The following is a 24,496-nucleotide window of genomic DNA, read 5'->3' on the forward strand; positions in this document are numbered from 1 at the left end:
CTGTTCCTGTGTAACAGGCTGGAGGAGGAGGGGCTGAATGGCCTCCTCCTGTTCCTGTGTAACAGGCTGGAGGAGGAGGAGGGGGATGAATGGCCTCCTCCTGTTCCTGTGTAACAGGCTGGATGAGGAGGAGGGGGCTGAATGGCCTCCTCCTGTTCCTGTGTAACAGGCTGGAGGAGGGGATGAATGGCCTCCTCCTGTTCCTGTGTAACAGGCTGGAGGAGGAGGAGGGGCTGAATGGCCTCATCCTGTTCCTGTGTAACAGGCTGGAGGAGGAGGAGGGGCTGAATGGCCTCATCCTGTTCCTGTGTAACAGGCTGGAGGAGGGGCTGAATGGCCTCCTCCTGTTCCTGTGTAACAGGCTGGAGGAGGAGGAGGGGCTGAATGGCCTCCTCCTGTTCCTGTGTAACAGGCTGGAGGAGGAGGAGGGGCTGAATGGCCTCCTCCTGTTCCTGTGTAACAGGCTGGAGGAGGAGGAGAGGGGCTGAATGGCCTCCTCCTGTTCCTGTGTAACAGGCTCGAGGAGAGGGGCTGAATGGCCTCCTCCTGTTCCTGTGTAACAGGCTGGAGGAGGAGAGGGGCTGAATGGCCTCCTCCTGTTCCTGTGTAACAGGCTGGAGGAGGAGGAGGGGGATGAATGGCCTCCTCCTGTTCCTGTGTAACAGGCTGGAGGAGGAGGAGGGGGCTGAATGGCCTCCTCCTGTTCCTGTGTAACAGGCTGGAGGAGGGGATGAATGGCCTCCTCCTGTTCCTGTGTAACAGGCTGGAGGAGGAGGAGGGGCTGAATGGCCTCCTCCTGTTCCTGTGTAACAGGCTGGAGGAGGAGGAGGGGGCTGAATGGCCTCCTCCTGTTCCTGTGTAACAGGCTGGAGGAGGGGATGAATGGCCTCCTCCTGTTCCTGTGTAACAGGCTGGAGGAGGAGGAGGGGCTGAATGGCCTCATCCTGTTCATGTGTAACAGGCTGGAGGAGGGGCTGAATGGCCTCGTCCTGTTCCTGTGTAACAGGCTCGAGGAGGGAGCTGAATGGCCTCCTCCTGTTCCTGTGTAACAGGCTCGAGGAGGGAGCTGAATGGCCTCCTCCTGTTCTTGTGTAACAGGCTGGAGGAGGGGATGAATGGCCTCCGCCTGTTCCTGTGTAACAGGCTGGAGGAGGGGATGAATGGCCTCCTCCTGTTCCTGTGTAACAGGCTGGAGGAGGAGGAGAGGGGCTGAATGGCCTCCTCCTGTTCCTGTGTAACAGTCTGGAGGAGGAGGAGGGGATGAATGGCCTCCTCCTGTTCCTGTGTAACAGGCTCGAGGAGGGGGCTGAATGGCCTCCTCCTGTTCCTGTGTAACAGGCTCGAGGAGGGAGCTGAATGGCCTCCTCCTGTTCCTGTGTAACAGGCTGGAGGAGGAGGAGAGGCTGAATGGCCTCCTCCTGTTCCTGTGTAACAGGCTGGAGGAGGAGGAGGGGGCTGAATGGCCTCCTCCTGTTCATGTGTAACAGGCTGGAGGAGGAGGAGGGGATGAATGGCCTCCTCCTGTTCCTGTGTAACAGGCTGGAGGAGGAGGAGGGACTGAATGGCCTCCTCCTGTTCCTGTGTAACAGGCTGGAGGAGGAGGAGGGGATGAATGGCCTCCTCCTGTTCCTCTGTAACAGGCTGGAGGAGGAGGAGAGGGGCTGAATGGCCTCCTCCTGTTCCTGTGTCACGGGCTCGAGGAGAGGGGCTGAATGGCCTCGTCCTGTTCCTGTGTAACAGGCTGGAGGAGGAGGAGGGGATGAATGGCCTCCTCCTGTTCATGTGTAACAGTCTGGAGGAGGAGGAGGGGATGAATGGCCTCCTCCTGTTCCTGTGTAACAGGCTCGAGGAGGGGGCTGAATGGCCTCCTCCTGTTCCTGTGTAACAGGCTGGAGGAGGAGGAGAGGGGCTGAATGGCCTCCTCCTGTTCCTGTGTAACAGGCTGGAGAGGGGCTGAATGGCCTCCTCCTGTTCCTGTGTAACAGGCTGGAGAAGAGGGGGCTGAATGGCCTCCTCCTGTTCCTGTGTAACAGTCTGGAGGAGGAGGAGGGGATGAATGGCCTCCTCCTATTCCTGTGTAACAGGCTCGAGGAGGGGGCTGAATGGCCTCCTCCTGTTCCTGTGTAACAGGCTCGAGGAGGGAGCTGAATGGCCTCCTCCTGTTCCTGTGTAACAGGCTGGAGGAGAGGGGCTGAATGGCCTCCTCCTGTTCCTGTGTAACAGGCTGGAGGAGGGGATGAATGGCCTCCTCCTGTTCCTGTGTAACAGGCTGGAGGAGGGGATGAATGGCCTCCTCCTGTTCCTGTGTAACAGGCTGGAGGAGGAGGGGGGGATGAATGGCCTCCTCCTGTTCCTGTGTAACAGGCTGGAGGAGGGGCTGAATGGCCTCCTCCTGTTCCTGTGTAACAGGCTGGAGGAGGAGGGGCTGAATGGCCTCCTCCTGTTCCTGTGTAACAGGCTGGAGGAGGAGGAGGGGATGAATGGCCTCCTCCTGTTCCTGTGTAACAGGCTGGAGGAGGAGGAGGGGCTGAATGGCCTCCTCCTGTTCCTGTGTAACAGGCTGGAGGAGGAGGAGAGGGGCTGAATGGCCTCCTCCTGTTCCTGTGTAACAGGCTCGAGGAGAGGGGCTGAATGGCCTCCTCCTGTTCCTGTGTAACAGGCTGGAGGAGGAGGGGCTGAATGGCCTCCTCCTGTTCCTGTGTAACAGGCTGGAGGAGGAGGAGGGGGATGAATGGCCTCCTCCTGTTCCTGTGTAACAGGCTGGATGAGGAGGAGGGGGCTGAATGGCCTCCTCCTGTTCCTGTGTAACAGGCTGGAGGAGGGGATGAATGGCCTCCTCCTGTTCCTGTGTAACAGGCTGGAGGAGGAGGAGGGGCTGAATGGCCTCATCCTGTTCCTGTGTAACAGGCTGGAGGAGGAGGAGGGGCTGAATGGCCTCATCCTGTTCCTGTGTAACAGGCTGGAGGAGGGGCTGAATGGCCTCCTCCTGTTCCTGTGTAACAGGCTGGAGGAGGAGGAGGGGCTGAATGGCCTCCTCCTGTTCCTGTGTAACAGGCTGGAGGAGGAGGAGGGGCTGAATGGCCTCCTCCTGTTCCTGTGTAACAGGCTGGAGGAGGAGGAGAGGGGCTGAATGGCCTCCTCCTGTTCCTGTGTAACAGGCTCGAGGAGAGGGGCTGAATGGCCTCCTCCTGTTCCTGTGTAACAGGCTGGAGGAGGAGAGGGGCTGAATGGCCTCCTCCTGTTCCTGTGTAACAGGCTGGAGGAGGAGGAGGGGGATGAATGGCCTCCTCCTGTTCCTGTGTAACAGGCTGGAGGAGGAGGAGGGGGCTGAATGGCCTCCTCCTGTTCCTGTGTAACAGGCTGGAGGAGGGGATGAATGGCCTCCTCCTGTTCCTGTGTAACAGGCTGGAGGAGGAGGAGGGGCTGAATGGCCTCCTCCTGTTCCTGTGTAACAGGCTGGAGGAGGAGGAGGGGGCTGAATGGCCTCCTCCTGTTCCTGTGTAACAGGCTGGAGGAGGGGATGAATGGCCTCCTCCTGTTCCTGTGTAACAGGCTGGAGGAGGAGGAGGGGCTGAATGGCCTCATCCTGTTCATGTGTAACAGGCTGGAGGAGGGGCTGAATGGCCTCGTCCTGTTCCTGTGTAACAGGCTCGAGGAGGGAGCTGAATGGCCTCCTCCTGTTCCTGTGTAACAGGCTCGAGGAGGGAGCTGAATGGCCTCCTCCTGTTCTTGTGTAACAGGCTGGAGGAGGGGATGAATGGCCTCCGCCTGTTCCTGTGTAACAGGCTGGAGGAGGGGATGAATGGCCTCCTCCTGTTCCTGTGTAACAGGCTGGAGGAGGAGGAGAGGGGCTGAATGGCCTCCTCCTGTTCCTGTGTAACAGTCTGGAGGAGGAGGAGGGGATGAATGGCCTCCTCCTGTTCCTGTGTAACAGGCTCGAGGAGGGGGCTGAATGGCCTCCTCCTGTTCCTGTGTAACAGGCTCGAGGAGGGAGCTGAATGGCCTCCTCCTGTTCCTGTGTAACAGGCTGGAGGAGAGGGGCTGAATGGCCTCCTCCTGTTCCTGTGTAACAGGCCGGAGGCGGAGGAGGGCGCTGAATGGCCTCCTCCTGTTCCTGTGTAACAGGCTGGAGGAGGGGATGAATGGCCTCCTCCTGTTCCTGTGTAACAGGCTGGAGGAGGGGATGAATGGCCTCCTCCTGTTCCTGTGTAACAGGCTGGAGGAGGAGGAGAGGGGCTGACTGGCCTCCTGCGGTACTACTCTCACTCACCAGGTTACAGACGTGGACAATGTTGCTGGTTTTCCCCCGGGGCGGTGAGGGATTCTGGGTGGAACGCACCGGGTCATCGATTGTCACGGACATTCCCGTCCTCTGCTGGCTGATCGAACGTCTCACAACTGTCTCACTCGGAGTGACTAGGGTCAGAGAGAGGGGGGAGGGGGAATCAGAGAGGGGGGGGCAGAGGGGGAATCAGAGAGGGGGGGGGGAGGGGAATCAGAGAGGGGGGGGAGGGGGAATCAGAGAGGGGGGGAGGGGGAATCAGAGAGGGAGGGAGAGGGAATCAGAGGAGGGGGGAGGGGGAATCAGAGAGGGGGGGAGGGGGAATCAGAGAGGGGGGGGAGGGGAATCAGAGAGGGGGGGAGAGGGAATCAGAGAGGGGGGGAGTGGGAATCAGAGAGGGGGGGGAGGGGGAATCAGAGAGGGGGGGAGGGGGAATCAGAGAGGGGGGGAGAGGGAATCAGAGAGGGGGGAGGGGATCAGAGAGGGGGGGGAGGGGGAATCAGAGAGGGGGGGGGGGAGGGGAATCAGAGAGGGGGGGAGGGGGAATCAGAGAGGGGGGAGGGGGAATCAGAGAGGGGGGAGGGGGAATCAGAGAGGGGGGGAGAGGGAATCAGAGAGGGGGGAGGGGGAATCAGAGAGGGGGGGAGGGGGAATCAAGAGGGGGGGGAGGGGAATCAGAGAGGGGGGGAGGGGGAATCAGAGAGGGGGGGAGGGGGAATCAGAGGGGGGGAGGGGGAATCAGAGAGGGGGGGAGGGGGAATCAGGAGAGGGGGGAGGGGGGAATCAGAGAGGGGGGGGAGGGGGGAATCAGAGGGGGGAGGGGGAATCAGAGAGGGGGGGAGGGGAATCAGAGAGGGGGGGAGGGGGAATCAGAGAGGGGGGGGAGGGGGGAATCAGAGAGGGGGGAGGGGGAATCAGAGAGGGGGGAGGGGGAATCAGAGAGGGGGGGGAGGGGGAATCAGAGAGGGGGGGGAGGGGGAATCAGAGAGGGGGGAGGGGGAATCAGAGAGGGGGGGAGGGGAATCAGAGAGAGGGGAGGGGGAATCAGAGAGGGGGGGAGGGGGGATCAGAGCGGGGGGAGGGGGAGGGAATCAGAGAGGGGGGAGGGGAATCAGAGAGGGGGGAGGGGAATCAGAGGGTGGGAGGGGGAATCAGGGGGGGGGTGGTGGCCAGTGAAGGGGGGGAGGGGGAATCAGAGAGGGGGGGGGAGGGGGAATCATAGAGGGGGGGAGGGGGGAATCAGAGAGGGGGGGGGAGGCCAGAGAGGGGGGGAGGGGGAATCAGAGAGGGGGGGAGGGGAATCAGAGAGGGGGGCAGAGGGGGAATCAGAGAAGGGGGAGGGGAATCAGAGAGGGGGGAGGGGGAATCAGGGAGGGGGGAGGGGGGAATCAGAGAGGGGGGGGGGGCCAGAGAGGGGGGGAGGGGGAATCAGAGAGGGGGGGAGGGGGAATCAGAGAGGGGGGCAGAGGGGGAATCAGAGAAGGGGGCAGAGGGGGGAATCAGAGAGGGGGGCAGAGGGGGAATCAGAGAGGGGGGAGGGGGAATCAGAGAGGGGGGGGAGGGGGAATCAGAGAGGGGGGGAGGGGGAATCAGAGGGGGGGGGGAGGGGGAATCAGAGAGGGGGGGGGATGGAGGAGGGGGAATCAGAGAGGGGGGGAGGGGCAATCAGAGAGGGGGGAGGGGGAATCAGAGAGGGGGGAGGGGGAATCAGAGAGGAGGGGGGAGGGGGAAATCAGAGAGGGGGGAGGGGGAATCAGAGAGGGGGGGGAGGGGGAATCAGAGAGGGGGGGAGGGGGAATCAGGAGGGGGGGAGGGGGAGGGGAATCAGAGAGCGGGGGGAGGGAGTGAATCAGAGAGGGGGGGGAGGGGGAATCATAGAGGGGGGGAGGGGGAATCATAGAGGGGGGGCGAGGGGGAATCAAAGAGGGGGGGAGGGGGAATCAGAGAGGGGGGGAGGGGGAATCAGAGAGGGGGTGGGAGGCCAAGCGCGGGGTAGGGAGGGGGAATCAGAGAGGGGGGAGGGGAATCAGAGAGGGGGGGGAGGGAATCAGAGAGGGGGGAGGGGGAATCAGAGAGGGGGGGGGAGGCCAGAGAGGGGGGGAGGGGGAATCAGAGAGGGGGGGAGGGGGAATCAGAGAGAGGGGGGGAGGGGAGGATCAGAGAGGGGGGCAGAGGGGGAATCAGAGAGGGGGGCAGAGGGGGATTCAGAGAGGGGGGCAGAGGGGGAATCAGAGAGGGGGGGAGGGGGAATCAGAGTGGGGGGGAGGGGGAATCAGAGAGGGGGGGAGGGGGAATCAGAGAGGGGGGAGGGGGAATCAGAGAGGGGGGGGGAGAGGGAGGGAATCAGAGAGGGGGGAGGGGGGAATCAGAGAGGGGGGGAGAGGGGCAACGAGGGGGGGAGAGGGGATCATAGAGGGGGGGGCGAGGGGAATCAAGAGGGGGGGAGGGGGAATCAGAGAGAGGGGGAGGGGGAATCAGAGAGGGGGGGAGGGGGAATCAGAGAGGGGGGGAGGGGGAATCAGAGAGGGGGGGAGGGGGGAATCAGAAGAGGGGGGGAGGGGGAATCAGGGGGGGGGGGGTGGCCAGAGAAGGGGGGGGAGGAGATCAGAGAGGGGGGGGGAAGTCATAGAGGGGGTGAGGGGGAATCAGAGAGGGGGGAGGGGAAGGCAGAGAGGGGGGGAGGGGGAATCAGAGAGGGGGGGAGGGGGAATCAGAGAGGGGGGGAGGGGGAATCAGAGAGGGGGGGAGGGGGAATCAGAGAGGGGGGGCAGAGGGGGAATCAGAGAGGGGGGCAGAGGGGGAATCAGAGAGGGGGCAGAGGGGGAATCAGATCAATCTCCCTCGTCACTCCCCTTCACTCTCCCCTCGCCCCCTCTCCCTCACTCTCCCTCGCCCCTCCCCTCTCCCTCATCCCTCACTCTCCCTCGTCCCCTCCCCTTCACTCTCCCTCGGCCCTCCCCCTCCCTTCGCCCCTCCCCCTCATTCTCCCTCGTCCCTCCCCTTCACTCTCCCCTCGTCCCTCCCCTTCACTCTCCCTCGTCCCTCCCCTCACTCTCCCCTCGCCCCCTCTCCTCACTCTCACCTCGCCCCTCCCCTCTCCCTCATTCCCTCACTCTCCCTCGTCCCTCCCCTTCACTCTCCCTCGGCCCACCCCCTCCTTCGCCCCTCCCCCCTCAATTCTCCCTCGTCCCCCTCCCCTTCACACCTCCCTCGTCCCTACCCCTTCACCTCCTCCCGGTCCCTCCCCCTCACTCTCCCCTCGCCCCCTCTCCCTCACTCTCCCTCGCCCCCTCCCCTCTCCCTCATCCCCTCACTCTCCCTCGTCCCTCCCTTCAACTCCCCACCCTCGGCCCTCCCCCTCCTTCGCCCCTCCCCCTCATTCTCCCTCGTCCCTCCCCTTCACACTCCCTCGTCCCTCCCCTTCACTCTCCCGCGTCCCCCTCCCCTTCACTCTCCCTCGTCCCCTCCCCTTCACTCTCCCTCGTCCCTCCCCTTCACTCTCCCTCGTCCCTCCCCTTCACTCTCCCTCGTCCCTCCCCTTCACTCTCCCTCGTCCCTCCCCTTCACTCTCCCTCGTCCCTCCCCTTCCTCTCCCTCGTCCCTCCCCTTCACCTCTCCCTCGTCCCTCCCCTCCCTCCCTCCCCAATTCTCCCTCACCCTCCCCTCACCAATCACTCCCCCCACCTCTTCCTCACACCTCCCTCCCTCACCCCCTCCCTCTCTCCCGTCCCTCCCTGTTTCCATACTTTGGCGTAGCAGTGGGATTTGATCTTATCGATCAGAACCCTTCCTCCCTCGATGGTTCCTGTGCGGATTCAGCAGCTCCTTCAGCTGCCCAAGCGTGAACGGCCTCACCTACAGCGATGGAAACAAGACTCAGGGAAACTGGGTATGGTGCACGCTGACCCACCCCCCTCCCCCACCACCCCGCCACCTCCAACACCCTCCACCAGCCCGCCCACCCCACCCTGCCGGAAGGTAGCAGCCTCTCGGGGTTGGGGGCAGCAGGATCAGGGCTGACTTGCCTGCCTGTGGAGCTCAGCACCCGAGGGTCTGTCCAGTTCCCTCAGTGCAGACGAGGCTGGTGCCAGAGCCTCTCTCTTGGGGGGGGGCGAAGAGAGTGTATTTCGCCATCTCCCCCCCCCCCCCCCACCACCACAGGATAAATCCTGCCTTGGGAGGTCACGGGGACCTCAGTTTTGATCCCACGGGAGTCCAGGGCTGGTTACTGTCCCAGCGGGAGCCCTGTGGCCTGTTTTGGACAAGGACCCACACAAAGGACTGAAGCGGGGAATTAAATACTCGCGGCTAACAAAAAATCTATCAAATATATAAACCAAGGAACATGGAAGGTAACATGGCTGGAGGAGAGGGGCTGAATGGCCTCCTCCTGTTGCTGTGTAACAGGCTGGAGGAGAGGGGCTGAATGGCCTCCTCCTGTTGCTGTGTAACAGGCTGGAGGAGAGGGGCTCTGAATGGCCTCCTCCTGTTGCTGTGTAACAGGCTGGAGGAGAGGGGCTGCTGAATGGCCTCCTCCTGTTGCTGTGTAACAGGCTGGAGGAGAGGGGCTGAATGGCCTCCTCCTGTTGCTGTGTAACAGGCTGGAGGAGAGGGGCTGAATGGCCTCCTCCTGTTGCTGTGTAACAGGCTGGAGGAGAGGGGCTGAATGGCCTCGTCCTGTTCCTGTGTAACAGGCTGGAGGAGAGGGGCTGAATGGCCTCCTCCTGTTCCTGTGGAACAGGCTGGAGGAGAAGGAGCGGCTGAATGGCCTCCTCCTGTTCCTGTGTAACAGGCTGGAGGAGGAGGAGAGGCTGAATGGCCTCCTCCTGTTCCTGTGTAACAGGCTGGAGGAGGAGGAGGGGCCTGAATGGCCTCCTCCTGTTCATGTGTAACAGGCTGGAGGAGGAGGAGGGGATGAATGGCCTCCTCCTGTTCTGTGTAACAGGCTGGAGGAGGAGGAGGGACTGAATGGCCTCCTCCTGCTTCCTGTGTAACAGGCTGGAGGAGGAGGAGGGGATGAATGGCCTCCTCCTGTTCCTCTGTAACAGGCTGGAGGAGGAGGAGAGGGGCTGAATGGCCTCCTCCTGTTCCTGTGTCACGGGCTCGAGGAGAGGGGGCTGAATGGCCTCGTCCTGTTCCTGTGTACAGGCTGGAGGAGGAGGAGGGGATGAATGGCCTCCTCCTGTTCATGTGTAACAGTCTGGAGGAGGAGGAGGGGATGAATGGCCTCCTCCTGTTCCTGTGTAACAGGCTCGAGGAGGGGGCCTGAATGGCCTCCTCCTGTTCCTGTGTAACAGGCTGGAGGAGGAGGAGGGGGCTGAATGGCCTCCTCCTGTTCCTGTGTAACAGGCTGGAGAGGGGCTGAATGGCCTCCTCCTGTTCCTGTGTAACAGGCTGGAGAAGAGGGGCTGAATGGCCTCCTCCTGTTCCTGTGTAACAGTCTGGAGGAGGAGGAGGGGATGAATGGCCTCCTCCTATTCCTGTGTAACAGGCTCGAGGAGGGGGCCTGAATGGCCTCCTCCTGTTCCTGTGTAACAGGCTCGAGGAGGGAGCTGAATGGCCTCCTCCTGTTCCTGTGTAACAGGCTGGAGGAGAGGGGCTGAATGGCCTCCTCCTGTTCCTGTGTAACAGGCTGGAGGAGGGGATGAATGGCCTCCTCCTGTTCCTGTGTAACAGGCTGGAGGAGGGGATGAATGGCCTCCTCCTGTTCCTGTGTAACAGGCTGGAGGAGGAGGGGGGGGATGAATGGCCTCTCTCTGTTCCTGTGTAACAGGCTGGAGGAGGGGCCTGAATGGCCTCCTCCTGTTCTGTGTAACAGGCTGGAGGAGGAGGGGCCTGAATGGCCTCCTCCTGTTCTGTGTAACAGGCTGGAGGAGGAGGAGGGGATGAATGGCCTCCTCCTGTTCCTGTGTAACAGGCTGGAGGAGGAGGAGGGGCTGAATGGCCTCCTCCTGTTCCTGTGTAACAGGCTGGAGGAGGAGGAGAGGGGCTGAATGGCCTCCTCCTGTTCTGTGTAAACAGGCTCGAGGAGAGGGGCTGAATGGCCCTCCTCCTGTTCCTGTGTAACAGGCTGGAGGAGGAGGGGCTGAATGGCCTCCTCCTGTTCCTGTGTAACAGGCTGGAGGAGGAGGAGGGGGATGAATGGCCTCCTCTGTTCCTGTGTAACAGGCTGGATGAGGAGGGGGGGGCTGAATGGCCTCCTCCTGTTCCTGTGTAACAGGCTGGAGGAGGGGATGAAATGGCCTCCTCCTGTTCCTGTGTAACAGGCTGGAGGAGGAGGAGGGGCTGAATGGCCTCATCCTGTTCCTGTGTAAACAGGCTGGAGGAGGAGGAGGGGCTGAATGGCCTCATCTGTTCCTGTGTAACAGGCTGGAGGAGGGGCTGAAATGGCCTCCTCCTGTTCCTGTGTAACAGGCTGGAGGAGGAGGAGGGGCTGAATGGCCTCCTCCTGTTCCTGTGTAACAGGCTGGAGGAGGAGGAGGGGCTGAATGGCCTCCTCCTGTTCCTGTGTAACAGGCTGGAGGAGGAGGAGAGGGGCTCTGAATGGCCTCCTCCTGTTCCTGTGTAACAGGCTCGAGGAGAGGGGCTCTGAATGGCCTCCTCCTGTTCCTGTGTAACAGGCTGGAGGAGGAGAGGGGCTGAATGGCCTCCTCCTGTTCCTGTGTAACAGGCTCGAGGAGGAGGAGGGGGATGAATGGCCTCCTCCTGTTCCTGTGTAACAGGCTGGAGGAGGAGGAGGGGGCTGAATGGCCTCCTCCTGTTCCTGTGTAACAGGCTGGAGGAGGAGAGGGGCTGAATGGCCTCCTCCTGTTCCTGGGTAACAGGCTGGAGGAGGAAGATGGGCTGAATGGCCTCCTCCTGTTCCTGTGTAACAGGCTGGAGGAGGAGGAGGGGGCTGAATGGCCTCCTCCTGTTCCTGTGTAACAGGCTGGAGGAGGGGATGAATGGCCTCCTCCTGTTCCTGTGTAACAGGCTGGAGGAGGAGGAGGGGCTGAATGGCCTCATCCTGTTCATGTGTAACAGGCTGGAGGAGGGGCTGAATGGCCTCGTCCTGTTCCTGTGTAACAGGCTCGAGGAGGGAGCTGAATGGCCTCCTCCTGTTCCTGTGTAACAGGCTCGAGGAGGGAGCTGAATGGCCTCCTCCTGTTCTTGTGTAACAGGCTGGAGGAGGGGATGAATGGCCTCCGCCTGTTCCTGTGTAACAGGCTGGAGGAGGGGATGAATGGCCTCCTCCTGTTCCTGTGTAACAGGCTGGAGGAGGAGGAGAGGGGCTGAATGGCCTCCTCCTGTTCCTGTGTAACAGTCTGGAGGAGGAGGAGGGGATGAATGGCCTCCTCCTGTTCCTGTGTAACAGGCTCGAGGAGGGGGCTGAATGGCCTCCTCCTGTTCCTGTGTAACAGGCTCGAGGAGGGAGCTGAATGGCCTCCTCCTGTTCCTGTGTAACAGGCTGGAGGAGGAGGAGAGGCTGAATGGCCTCCTCCTGTTCCTGTGTAACAGGCTGGAGGAGGAGGAGGGGCTGAATGGCCTCCTCCTGTTCATGTGTAACAGGCTGGAGGAGGAGGAGGGGATGAATGGCCTCCTCCTGTTCCTGTGTAACAGGCTGGAGGAGGAGGAGGGACTGAATGGCCTCCTCCTGTTCCTGTGTAACAGGCTGGAGGAGGAGGAGGGGATGAATGGCCTCCTCCTGTTCCTCTGTAACAGGCTGGAGGAGGAGGAGAGGGGCTGAATGGCCTCCTCCTGTTCCTGTGTCACGGGCTCGAGGAGAGGGGCCTGAATGGCCTCGTCCTGTTCCTGTGTAACAGGCTGGAGGAGGAGGAGGGGATGAATGGCCTCCTCCTGTTCATGTGTAACAGTCTGGAGGAGGAGGAGGGGATGAATGGCCTCCTCCTGTTCCTGTGTAACAGGCTCGAGGAGGGGGCTGAATGGCCTCCTCCTGTTCCTGTGTAACAGGCTGGAGGAGGAGGAGAGGGGCTGAATGGCCTCCTCCTGTTCCTGTGTAACAGGCTGGAGAGGGGCTGAATGGCCTCCTCCTGTTCCTGTGTAACAGGCTGGAGAAGAGGGGCTGAATGGCCTCCTCCTGTTCCTGTGTAACAGTCTGGAGGAGGAGGAGGGGATGAATGGCCTCCTCCTATTCCTGTGTAACAGGCTCGAGGAGGGGGCTGAATGGCCTCCTCCTGTTCCTGTGTAACAGGCTCGAGGAGGGAGCTGAATGGCCTCCTCCTGTTCCTGTGTAACAGGCTGGAGGAGAGGGGCTGAATGGCCTCCTCCTGTTCCTGTGTAACAGGCTGGAGGAGGGGATGAATGGCCTCCTCCTGTTCCTGTGTAACAGGCTGGAGGAGGGGATGAATGGCCTCCTCCTGTTCCTGTGTAACAGGCTGGAGGAGGAGGGGGGGATGAATGGCCTCCTCCTGTTCCTGTGTAACAGGCTGGAGGAGGGGCTGAATGGCCTCCTCCTGTTCCTGTGTAACAGGCTGGAGGAGGAGGGGCTGAATGGCCTCCTCCTGTTCCTGTGTAACAGGCTGGAGGAGGAGGAGGGGATGAATGGCCTCCTCCTGTTCCTGTGTAACAGGCTGGAGGAGGAGGAGGGGCTGAATGGCCTCCTCCTGTTCCTGTGTAACAGGCTGGAGGAGGAGGAGAGGGGCTGAATGGCCTCCTCCTGTTCCTGTGTAACAGGCTCGAGGAGAGGGGCTGAATGGCCTCCTCCTGTTCCTGTGTAACAGGCTGGAGGAGGAGGGGCTGAATGGCCTCCTCCTGTTCCTGTGTAACAGGCTGGAGGAGGAGGAGGGGGATGAATGGCCTCCTCCTGTTCCTGTGTAACAGGCTGGATGAGGAGGAGGGGGCTGAATGGCCTCCTCCTGTTCCTGTGTAACAGGCTGGAGGAGGGGATGAATGGCCTCCTCCTGTTCCTGTGTAACAGGCTGGAGGAGGAGGAGGGGCTGAATGGCCTCATCCTGTTCCTGTGTAACAGGCTGGAGGAGGAGGAGGGGCTGAATGGCCTCATCCTGTTCCTGTGTAACAGGCTGGAGGAGGGGCTGAATGGCCTCCTCCTGTTCCTGTGTAACAGGCTGGAGGAGGAGGAGGGGCTGAATGGCCTCCTCCTGTTCCTGTGTAACAGGCTGGAGGAGGAGGAGGGGCTGAATGGCCTCCTCCTGTTCCTGTGTAACAGGCTGGAGGAGGAGGAGAGGGGCTGAATGGCCTCCTCCTGTTCCTGTGTAACAGGCTCGAGGAGAGGGGCTGAATGGCCTCCTCCTGTTCCTGTGTAACAGGCTGGAGGAGGAGAGGGGCTGAATGGCCTCCTCCTGTTCCTGTGTAACAGGCTGGAGGAGGAGGAGGGGGATGAATGGCCTCCTCCTGTTCCTGTGTAACAGGCTGGAGGAGGAGGAGGGGGCTGAATGGCCTCCTCCTGTTCCTGTGTAACAGGCTGGAGGAGGGGATGAATGGCCTCCTCCTGTTCCTGTGTAACAGGCTGGAGGAGGAGGAGGGGCTGAATGGCCTCCTCCTGTTCCTGTGTAACAGGCTGGAGGAGGAGGAGGGGGCTGAATGGCCTCCTCCTGTTCCTGTGTAACAGGCTGGAGGAGGGGATGAATGGCCTCCTCCTGTTCCTGTGTAACAGGCTGGAGGAGGAGGAGGGGCTGAATGGCCTCATCCTGTTCATGTGTAACAGGCTGGAGGAGGGGCTGAATGGCCTCGTCCTGTTCCTGTGTAACAGGCTCGAGGAGGGAGCTGAATGGCCTCCTCCTGTTCCTGTGTAACAGGCTCGAGGAGGGAGCTGAATGGCCTCCTCCTGTTCTTGTGTAACAGGCTGGAGGAGGGGATGAATGGCCTCCGCCTGTTCCTGTGTAACAGGCTGGAGGAGGGGATGAATGGCCTCCTCCTGTTCCTGTGTAACAGGCTGGAGGAGGAGGAGAGGGGGCTGAATGGCCTCCTCCTGTTCCTGTGTAACAGTCTGGAGGAGGAGGAGGGGATGAATGGCCTCCTCCTGTTCCTGTGTAACAGGCTCGAGGAGGGGGCTGAATGGCCTCCTCCTGTTCCTGTGTAACAGGCTCGAGGAGGGGGCTGAATGGCCTCCTCCTGTTCCTGTGTAACAGGCTGGAGGAGAGGGGCTGAATGGCCTCCTCCTGTTCCTGTGTAACAGGCTGGAGGAGGAGGAGGGGGCTGAATGGCCTCCTCCTGTTCCTGTGTAACAGGCTGGAGGAGGGGATGAATGGCCTCCTCCTGTTCCTGTGTAACAGGCTGGAGGAGGGGATGAATGGCCTCCTCCTGTTCCTGTGTAACAGGCTGGAGGAGGAGGAGAGGGGCTGACTGGCCTCCTGCGGTACTACTCTCACTCACCAGGTTACAGACGTGGACAATGTTGCTGGTTTTCCCCCGGGGCGGTGAGGGATTCTGGGTGGAACGCACCGGGTCATCGATTGTCACGGACATTCCCGTCCTCTGCTGGCTGATCGAACGTCTCACAACTGTCTCACTCGGAGTGACTAGGGTCAGAGAGAGGGGGGAGGGGGAATCAGAGAGGGGGGGGCAGAGGGGGAATCAGAGAGGGGGGGGGGAGGGGAATCAGAGAGGGGGGGAGGGGGAATCAGAGAGGGGGGGAGGGGGAATCAGAGAGGGAGGGAGAGGGAATCAGAGAGGGGGGAGGGGGAATCAGAGAGGGGGGGAGGGGGAATCAGAGAGGGGGGGGAGGGGAATCAGAGAGGGGGGGAGAGGGAATCAGAGAGGGGGGAGTGGGAATCAGAGAGGGGGGGAGGGGGAATCAGAGAGGGGGGGAGGGGGAATCAGAGAGGGGGGGAGAGGGAATCAGAGAGGGGGGAGGGGGAATCAGAGAGGGGGGGAGGGGGAATCAGAGAGGGGGGGGGGAGGGGAATCAGAGAGGGGGGGAGGGGGAATCAGAGAGGGGGGGAGGGGGAATCAGAGAGGGGGGGAGGGGGAATCAGAGAGGGGGGGAGAGGGAATCAGAGAGGGGGGAGGGGGAATCAGAGAGGGGGGGGAGGGGGAATCAGAGAGGGGGGGGAGGGGAATCAGAGAGGGGGGGAGGGGGAATCAGAGAGGGGGGAGGGGGAATCAGAGGGGGGGGAGGGGGAATCAGAGAGGGGGGGAGGGGGAATCAGAGAGGGGGGGAGGGGGAATCAGAGAGGGGGGGGAGGGGGAATCAGAGGGGGGGAGGGGGAATCAGAGAGGGGGGGAGGGGGAATCAGAGAGGGGGGGAGGGGGAATCAGAGAGGGGGGGAGGGGGAATCAGAGAGGGGGGAGGGGGAATCAGAGAGGGGGGAGGGGGAATCAGAGAGGGGGGGAGGGGGAATCAGAGAGGGGGGGAGGGGGAATCAGAGAGGGGGGAGGGGGAATCAGAGAGGGGGGGAGGGGGAATCAGAGAGAGGGGGAGGGGGAATCAGAGAGGGGGGGAGGGGGAATCAGAGAGGGGGGGAGGGGGAATCAGAGAGGGGGGAGGGGGAATCAGAGAGGGGGGGAGGGGGAATCAGAGGGGGGGAGGGGGGAATCAGGGGGGGGTGGTGGCCAGTGAAGGGGGGAGGGGGAATCAGAGAGGGGGGGAGGGGGAATCATAGAGGGGGGAGGGGGAATCAGAGAGGGGGGGGGAGGCCAGAGAGGGGGGGAGGGGGAATCAGAGAGGGGGGGAGGGGGAATCAGAGAGGGGGGCAGAGGGGGAATCAGAGAAGGGGGAGGGGAATCAGAGAGGGGGGGAGGGGGAATCAGGGAGGGGGGAGGGGGAATCAGAGAGGGGGGGGGAGGCCAGAGAGGGGGGGAGGGGGAATCAGAGAGGGGGGGAGGGGGAATCAGAGAGGGGGGCAGAGGGGGAATCAGAGAAGGGGGCAGAGGGGGAATCAGAGAGGGGGGCAGAGGGGGAATCAGAGAGGGGGGGAGGGGGAATCAGAGAGGGGGGGAGGGGGAATCAGAGAGGGGGGGAGGGGGAATCAGAGAGGGGGGGAGGGGGAATCAGAGAGGGGGGGGGAGAGGGGGAATCAGAGAGGGGGGAGGGGCAATCAGAGAGGGGGGAGGGGAATCAGAGAGGGGGGAGGGGGAATCAGAGAGGGGGGAGGGGGAATCAGAGAGGGGGGAGGGGGAATCAGAGAGGGGGGGAGGGGGAATCAGAGAGGGGGGGAGGGGGAATCAGAGAGGGGGGGAGGGGGAATCAGAGAGCGGGGGGAGGGGGAATCAGAGAGGGGGGGGAGGGGGAATCATAGAGGGGGGGAGGGGGAATCATAGAGGGGGGGAGGGGGAATCAAAGAGGGGGGGAGGGGGAATCAGAGAGGGGGGGAGGGGGAATCAGAGAGGGGGGGGGGAGGCCAGAGAGGGGGGGAGGGGGAATCAGAGAGGGGGGAGGGGGAATCAGAGAGGGGGGGAGAGGGAATCAGAGAGGGGGGGAGGGGGAATCAGAGAGGGGGGGGGAGGCCAGAGAGGGGGGGAGGGGGAATCAGAGAGGGGGGAGGGGGAATCAGAGAGGGGGGGAGGGGGAATCAGAGAGGGGGGCAGAGGGGGAATCAGAGAGGGGGGCAGAGGGGGAATCAGAGAGGGGGGCAGAGGGGGAATCAGAGAGGGGGGAGGGGGAATCAGAGAGGGGGGGAGGGGGAATCAGAGAGGGGGGGAGGGGGAATCAGAGAGGGGGGAGGGGGAATCAGAGAGGGGGGGGGGAGAGGGGGAATCAGAGAGGGGGGGAGGGGAATCAGAGAGGGGGGAGGGGCAATCAGAGAGGGGGGGAGGGGGAATCATAGAGGGGGGGGAGGGGGAATCAAAGAGGGGGGGAGGGGGAATCAGAGAGAGGGGGAGGGGGAATCAGAGAGGGGGGGAGGGGGAATCAGAGAGGGGGGAGGGGGAATCAGAGAGGGGGGAGGGGGAATCAGAGAGGGGGGGAGGGGGAATCAGGGGGGGGGGGGTGGCCAGAGAAGGGGGGAGGGGGAATCAGAGAGGGGGGGAGGGGGAATCATAGAGGGGGGAGGGGGAATCAGAGAGGGGGGGGGAGGCCAGAGAGGGGGGGAGGGGGAATCAGAGAGGGGGGAGGGGGAATCAGAGAGGGGGGGAGGGGGAATCAGAGAGGGGGGCAGAGGGGGAATCAGAGAGGGGGGCAGAGGGGGAATCAGAGAGGGGGGCAGAGGGGGAATCAGAGAGGGGGGCAGAGGGGGAATCAGAGAGGGGGGAGGGGGAATCAGAGAGGGGGGGAGGGGGAATCAGAGAGGGGGGGAGGGGGAATCAGAGAGGGGGGGAGGGGGGAATCAGAGAGGGGGGGAGGGGGAATCAGAGAGGGGGGGGGGAGAGGGGAATCAGAGAGGGGGGAGGGGCAATCAGAGAGGGGGGGAGGGGCAATCAGAGAGGGGGGAGGGGGAATCAGAGAGGGGGGAGGGGGAATCAGAGAGGGGGGAGGGGAATCAGAGAGGGGGGGAGGGGGAATCAGAGAGGGGGGGGAGAGGGGGAATCAGAGAGGGGGGGGAGGGGGAATCAGAGAGGGGGGAGGGGAATCAGAGAGGGGGGGAGGGGGAATCAGAGAGGGGGGGGAGAGGGGGAATCAGAGAGGGGGGGGAGGGGAATCAGAGAGGGGGGAGGGGGAATCAGAGAGGGGGGGGAGGGGGAATCAGAGAGGGGGGGAGGGGGAATCAGAGGGGGGGGAGGGGGAATCAGAGAGGGGGGGAGGGGCAATCAGAGAGGGGGAGGGGCAATCAGAGAGGGGGGGGAGAGGGGGAATCAGAGAGGGGGGACGGGCAATCAGAGAGGGGGAGGGGCAATCAGAGAGGGGGAGGGGGAATCAGAGATGGGGGAGAGGGGGTCAGGGGATGGGGTGACAGCGAGGGGGTGGGGGAGGCAGAGGGGAGGAGGGAGGTGGGGGGGAGGATCGGGGAGGTGTGGATGGGACAGGGAGAGAGAGCGCAGGAGAGGACATGACCAGGAGAGGGAGGGGGCAGGACAGGGAAAGAGGGAGGGAAGGATAGAGGTAGAGGGGACAGGATAGGATGAGGAAGAACGATAGAGGGGGAGAGAGAGAGCAAGAAATAGAGAGTGCAAGCAGTAGAGAGGGAGAGTGTGAGAGATGGAGAGAGAGAGAGAGAGAGAGAGAGAGGGAGAGGGAGAGGGAGTGTGAGAGGTAGATAGAGAGAGGGAGAAAGACAGGGAGAGGGGAAGAGAGAGAGAGAGACAGAGTGAGGGACAGAGGGAGAGAGGGGGAGAGCAGGAGAGAGAGGGAGGGGTGGAGGGTCAGAGAGAGAGAGAGTGAGAGAGAGGAGGATGAAGGGACAGAGTGAGAGAGAGGGGATGGAGGGACAGAGAGAAAGAGTGAGAGAGAGGGGGGTGGAGGGACAGAGAGAGAGAGTGAGAGAGAGGGGGGTGGAGGGACAGAGAGAGAGAGTGAGAGAGAGGGGGGTGGAGGGACAGAGAGAGAGAGTGAGAGAGAGGGGGATGGAGGGACAGAGAGAGAGAGTGAGAGAGAGGGGGATGGAGGGACAGAGAGAGAGAGTGAGAGAGAGGGGGATGGAGGGACAGAGAGAGAGAGTGAGAGAGAGGGGGATGGAGGGACAGAGATGGAGAGATGGAGAGAGAGAGAGGGTGGGTGTAGGGACAGAGAGGTGGAGGGATGGTGAGAGGGTGGGTGGAGGGACAGAGAGAGTGGGAGAGAGAAGGGGGTGGAGGGTCAGAGAGAGAGAGAGTGAGAGAGGGTGGAGGGTCAGAGAAAGAGAGTGAGAGAGGGTGGAGGGACAGAGAGAGAGAGTGAGAGAGAGGGGATGGAGGGACAGAGAGAGAGAGTGAGAGAGAGGGGGATGGAGGAACAGAGAGAGTGAGAGAGAGGGGGATGGAGGGACAGAGATGGAGAGAGAGAGAGGGTGGGTGGAGGGACAGAGAGGTGGAGGGATGGTGAGAGGGTGGGTGGAGGGACAGAGAGAGTGGGAGAGAGAAGGGGGTGGAGGGTCAGAGAGAGAGAGAGAGGGAGAGGGAAAGAGAGAGGGAGAGGGAGTGTGAGAGATAGATTGAGAGGGGGAGAAAGACAGGGAGAGGGGAAGAGAGAGAGCGACAGAGTGAGGGACAGAGGGAGAGAGCAGGAGAGAGAGAGGGAGGGGTGGAGGGTCAGAGAGAGAGAGTGAGAGAGAGGGGGGTGGAGGGACAGAGAGAGAGAGTGAGAGAGGGTGGAGGGACAGAGAGAGAGTGAGAAGGGGGGAGGGACAGAGAGAGAGAGTGAGAGAGAGGGGGATGGAGGGACAGAGAGAGAGAGTGAGAGAGGGTGGAGGGACAGAGAGAGAGAGTGAGAGAGAGGGGGATGGAGGGACAGAGAGAGTGAGAGAGGGTGGAGGGACAGAGAGAGAGAGTGAGAGAGAGGGGGATGGAGGGACAGAGATGGAGAGATGGAGAGAGAGAGGGGGTGGGTGGAGGGACAGAGAGGTGGAGGGATGGTGAGAGGGTGGGTGGAGGGACAGAGAGAGTGGGAGAGAGAAGGGGGTGGAGGGTCAGAGAGAGAGAGAGGGAGTGAGAGAGAGGGGGGTGGAGGGTCAGAGAGAGAGAGAGGGAGAGGGAAAGAGAGAGGGAGAGGGAGTGTGAGAGATAGATAGAGAGGGGGAGAAAGACAGGGAGAGGGGAAGAGAGAGAGCGACAGAGTGAGGGACAGAGGGAGAGACGGGTGAGGGGGAGAGCAGGAGAGAGAGAGGGAGGGGTGGAGGGTCAGAGAGAGAGAGTGAGAGAGAGGGGGGTGGAGGGACAGAGAGAGAGAGAGTGAGAGAGAGGGGGGTGGAGGGACAGAGAGAGAGTGAGAGAGAGGATGGTGGAGAGACAGAGAGAGAGTGAGAGAGAGGGGGGTGGAGGGACAGAGAGAGAGAGTGAGAGGGGGTGGAGGGACAGAGAGAGAGAGTGAGAGAGAGGGGGGTGGAGGGACAGAGAGAGAGAGTGAGAGAGGGTGGAGGGACAGAGAGAGAGAGTGAGAGAGAGGGGGGTGGAGGGACAGAGAGAGTGAGTGAGAGGGGGTGGAGGGACAGAGAGAGAGTGAGAGAGGGTGGTGGAGGGACAGAGAGAGAGAGAGTGAGAGAGAGGGGGGTGGAGGGACAGAGAGAGAGAGAGTGAGTGAGAGGGGGTGGAGGGACAGAGATGGAGAGATGGAGAGAGAGAGAGAGAGAGGGGGTGGGTGGAGGGACAGAGAGGGGGAGGGATGGTGAGAGGGTGGGTGGAGGGACAGAGAGAGTGGGAGAGAGAAGGGAGTGGAGGGTCAGAGAGAGAGGGAGAGAGAGAGGTGGAGGGATGGTGAGAGGGTGGGTGGAGGGACAGAGAGAGTGGGAGAGAGAAGGGGGTGGAGGGTCAGAGAGAGAGGGGGAGAGGGAGAGAGAGAGAGGGGGAGGGATTGGCGAGAGGGAGGGGGTGGAGGAACAGAGAAGGGGAGGGATGGTGAGAGGGGGTGGAGAGTCAGAGAGAGATTGAGGGAATGAGAGAGAGGGGGGTGGAGGGACAGAGAGAGAGAGAGAGGGAGAGAGAGGGGGAGGGGTTGGCGAGAGGGAGGGGGTGGAGGGACAGAGAGAGGGAGGGATGGTGAGAGAGGGGGTGGAGGGTCAGGGAGAGAGAGAGAGAGGGAGTGAGAGAGGGGGGTGGAGGGTCAGAGAGAGAGAGGGAGAGAGAGAGGGGGAGGGGTTGGCGAGGGAGGAGTGGAGGGACAGAGAGAGAGGGAGAGAGAGGGGGAGGGATTGGCGAGAGGGAGGGGGTGGAGGGACAAAGAGGGGGAGGGATGGTGAGAGAGGGGGTGGAGGGTCAGAGAGAGGGAGGGAGTGAGAGGGAGGGTGGAGGGACAGAGCGGGACAGAGGGAGAGAGAGGGTGGAGGGACAGAGGGAGAGAGGAAGGGGGAGAGGATGTTAAAATCCACACACTGACATGTCCCTGGTGCTGAATGTGAGTTTCATACTGAGCCCCCGTTGGACAGCGTGGGCCAAACTGGGCATTGTCGTGTGACTGAGGACACACCCACATCCCTTCAAGGTCACCACGTCCATTCACTGCTCGCTGCACACGGCAGGAGATCTCGTGGGTGTCAGCCTGGCTGGGGCCGCAGAGCTCAGAGGTGACCCATTCACCGAGTCACGACTCTGCCCTGCTGTGTCCGGTCTGACCAGCCGCTGCAACCTCGCTTTGTACCGTCTGCCTGCCGCTGCTCCTGGCATGCCGGCCGACTCTCTCCACCGCACCAGGGTGGGCTCCTGTGCTTGGCGGAGAGACTGCGGGGTCCAGCACCCCCCCCCAACCCCCTCTCCAGCGGCATATCGGGATGAGCAATGACGCACACTTTAGCGGCACCACCCCACACGCCTGTGGGGAGAAGGCGTTAGAGACTCCACACACCCCCCCCAAACTCGGAGACTCACTCACCTTTTTTAACCTCAGGTTCTGCAGCAGGTACGACCTCAGCAACCTCCACAGGAGGTGCCTCCGGTTCCTTCGCCTCCTCTTCCTCTTCAGGTTCATCCTCCTTCCCGTTCTCCTGACCTTCAGCAGGGATCACCTGGGGGGGTAGATGGAGGGGAAGAGACAAAGTGAGAGAGAGAGTCAGCGAGAGAGGGAGAGAGAGGCAGAGAAAGAGAGAGAGAGAGAGAGAATGTCACAGAGAGAGAAAGAGAGAGAGAGAGAGTGAGACAGAGAGAGAGAGAGTGTCACAGAGAGAGAGAGAGAGAGTGAGTGAGAGAGTGAGACAGAGAGAGAGAGAGAGAGAGAGAGAGTGAGCCACAGTGTCACAGAGACAGAGAAAGAGAGAGAGAGAGTGTCACAGAGAGAGAGAGAGAGTGAGTGAGAGAGTGAGACAGAGAGAGAGAGAGAGAGCCACAGTGTCACAGAGACAGAGAAAGAGAGAGAGAGAATGTCACAGAGAGAGAGTGAGCCAGAGTGTCACAGAGAGAGACAGAGAAAGAGAGAGAGAGAATGTCACAGAGAGAGAGAGAGAGAGAGAGAGAGAGTGAGCCAGAGAGAGTCACAGACAGAGAGAGAGAAAGAGTCACAGAAAGAGGGAGCGAGAGAGAAAGAGAGACAGAGACACAAAGAGAGAGAGAGAGAGCGGGGCGGAGTGGGCCTGAGCGAGTGCGAGCCAGGGGTCCAGACGGGGACCCAGGGGGGCAGAGAGGGAGAGCGAGGGGGGCAGAGAGGGAGAGCGAAGGGGGCGGAGGGAGAGCGAAGGGGGCGGAGGGAGAGCGAAGGGGGCGGAGGGAGAGCGAAGGGGGCAGAGGGAGAGCGAAGGGGGCAGAGGGAGAGCGAAGGGGGCAGAGGGAGAGCAAAGGGGGCAGAGGGAGAGCAAAGGGGGCAGAGGGAGAGCGAAGGGGGCAGAGGGAGAGCGAAGGGGGCAGAGGGAGAGCGAAGGGGGCAGAGGGAGAGCGAAGGGGGCAGAGGGAGAGCGAAGGGGGCAGAGAGAGAGCGAAGGGGGCAGAGGGAGAGCGAAGGGGGCAGAGGGAGAGCGAAGGGGGCAGAGGGAGAGCGAAGGGGGCAGAGGGAGAGCGAAGGGGGCAGAGGGAGAGCGAAGGGGGCAGAGGGAGAGCGAAGGGGGCAGAGGGAGAGCGAAGGGGGCAGAGGGAGAGCGAAGGGGGCAGAGGGAGAGCGAAGGGGGCAGAGGGAGAGCGAAGGGGGCAGAGGGAGAGCGAAGGGGGCAGAGGGAGAGCGAAGGGGGCAGAGGGAGAGCGAAGGGGGCAGAGGGAGAGCGAAGGGGGCAGAGGGAGAGCGAAGGGGGCAGAGGGAGAGCGAAGGGGGCAGAGGGAGAGCGAAGGGGGCAGAGGGAGAGCGAAGGGGGCAGAGGGAGAGCGAAGGGGGCAGAGGGAGAGCGAAGGGGGCAGAGGGAGAGCGAAGGGGGCAGAGGGAGAGCGAAGGGGGCAGAGGGAGAGCGAAGGGGGCAGAGGGAGAGCGAAGGGGGCAGAGGGAGAGCGAAGGGGGCAGAGGGAGAGCGAAGGGGGCAGAGGGAGAGCGAAGGGGGCAGAGGGAGAGCGAAGGGGGCAGAGGGAGAGCGAAGGGGGCAGAGGGAGAGCGAAGGGGGCAGAGGGAGAGCGAAGGGGGCAGAGGGAGAGCGAAGGGGGCAGAGGGAGAGCGAAGGGGGCAGAGGGAGAGCGAAGGGGGCAGAGGGAGAGCGAAGGGGGCAGAGGGAGAGCGAAGGGGGCAGAGGGAGAGCGAAGGGGGCAGAGGGAGAGCGAAGGGGGCAGAGGGAGAGCGAAGGGGGCAGAGGGAGAGCGAAGGGGGCAGAGGGAGAGCGAAGGGGGCAGAGGGAGAGCGAAGGGGGCAGAGGGAGAGCGAAGGGGGCAGAGGGAGAGCGAAGGGGGCAGAGGGAGAGCGAAGGGGGGCAGAGGGAGAGCGAAGGGGGGCAGAGGGACAGTCAGAGACGAGAGAGAGAGAGTCAGAGGGAGAGATTCACAGAGAGAGAGAGAGAGAGACCAAGGCTGAAGATGGGCAGCCAGACTTGCCGAGTCCGGACGTTCACGGTCCCTCCTCCTCTACACAGTCCCCACGGCTGGGTAAAGCACAGGAGTGAGGGCTGGGGGGCAAGGGGGATGCGTGGACGGCAGCTTGCCGGGCAGTGGGATCACAAGAGGTCAGCAGCAAGTGGGTTGCGAGGGGGACAGGGCCGCGATCGGGCGGCTGCCAAGAGGGAACCATTGCGAGATGGGTGGGGCAGGAGGGAGGAGCTGTGAGGCTGCAATTGGGGGGCCTGAGGGGGTGCAGGGAGGATTGCAAGGGAGGGAGCGGGGGGTGGAGGGAAGCAGGGGGAGGCTGCAAGGGGTGGAAATGCCAAGAGGGAGGAGAGGGGAATGGGACGGTGTTACCGGGCTGACTCTGATGGGGTCGGTGATGGTGTTACCGGGGTGACAGTGATGGGGTCGGTGATGGTGTTACCTGAGTGACACTAATGGGGTCGGTGATGGTGTTACCGGGGCGACACTGGTGGGGGCGGTGATGGTGTTACTGGAGCGACACTGGTGGGGGCGGTGATGGTGTTACTGGAGCGACACTGGTGGGGGCGGTGAGGGTATTACCGGGGCGACACTGGTGGGGGCGGTGAGGGTATTACCGGGGCGACACTGGTGGGGGCGGTGACGGCGTTACCGGGGCGACACTGGTGGAGGCGGGGACGGCGTTACCGGTGTGACGGCGCTGGAGGTGGTGATGGTGTTACCGGGGGGCGGTGATGGGGGCGGTAACGGTGTTACCGGGGTGAGACTGATGGGGGCGGAGACGGTGTTACCGGGGTGACACTGATGCGGGCGTTGACGGTGTTATCGGGC

The 24,496-nt window shown here is 62.4% G+C and overlaps 1 protein-coding gene across 1 annotated transcript in view; it reads right to left on the reverse strand.

Annotated features, from left to right (window-relative positions):
- Positions 1 to 24,496, reverse strand: part of acin1b (apoptotic chromatin condensation inducer 1b) — a 184,709-nt gene that overhangs the window by 10,473 nt on the left and 149,740 nt on the right. The window contains exons 8-9 of the mRNA XM_041180956.1: positions 21,615 to 21,747; positions 14,615 to 14,760 (exon numbers count right to left, since the gene is read on the reverse strand). Of these exons, the coding sequence (XP_041036890.1) occupies positions 14,615 to 14,760; positions 21,615 to 21,747 (279 nt within the window). The remainder of the gene's footprint in view (positions 1 to 14,614; positions 14,761 to 21,614; positions 21,748 to 24,496) is intronic.

This window comes from Carcharodon carcharias, assembly GCF_017639515.1.
Source record: "Carcharodon carcharias isolate sCarCar2 chromosome 27 unlocalized genomic scaffold, sCarCar2.pri SUPER_27_unloc_10, whole genome shotgun sequence".
Classification (NCBI taxonomy): Eukaryota; Metazoa; Chordata; class Chondrichthyes; order Lamniformes; family Lamnidae; genus Carcharodon; species Carcharodon carcharias.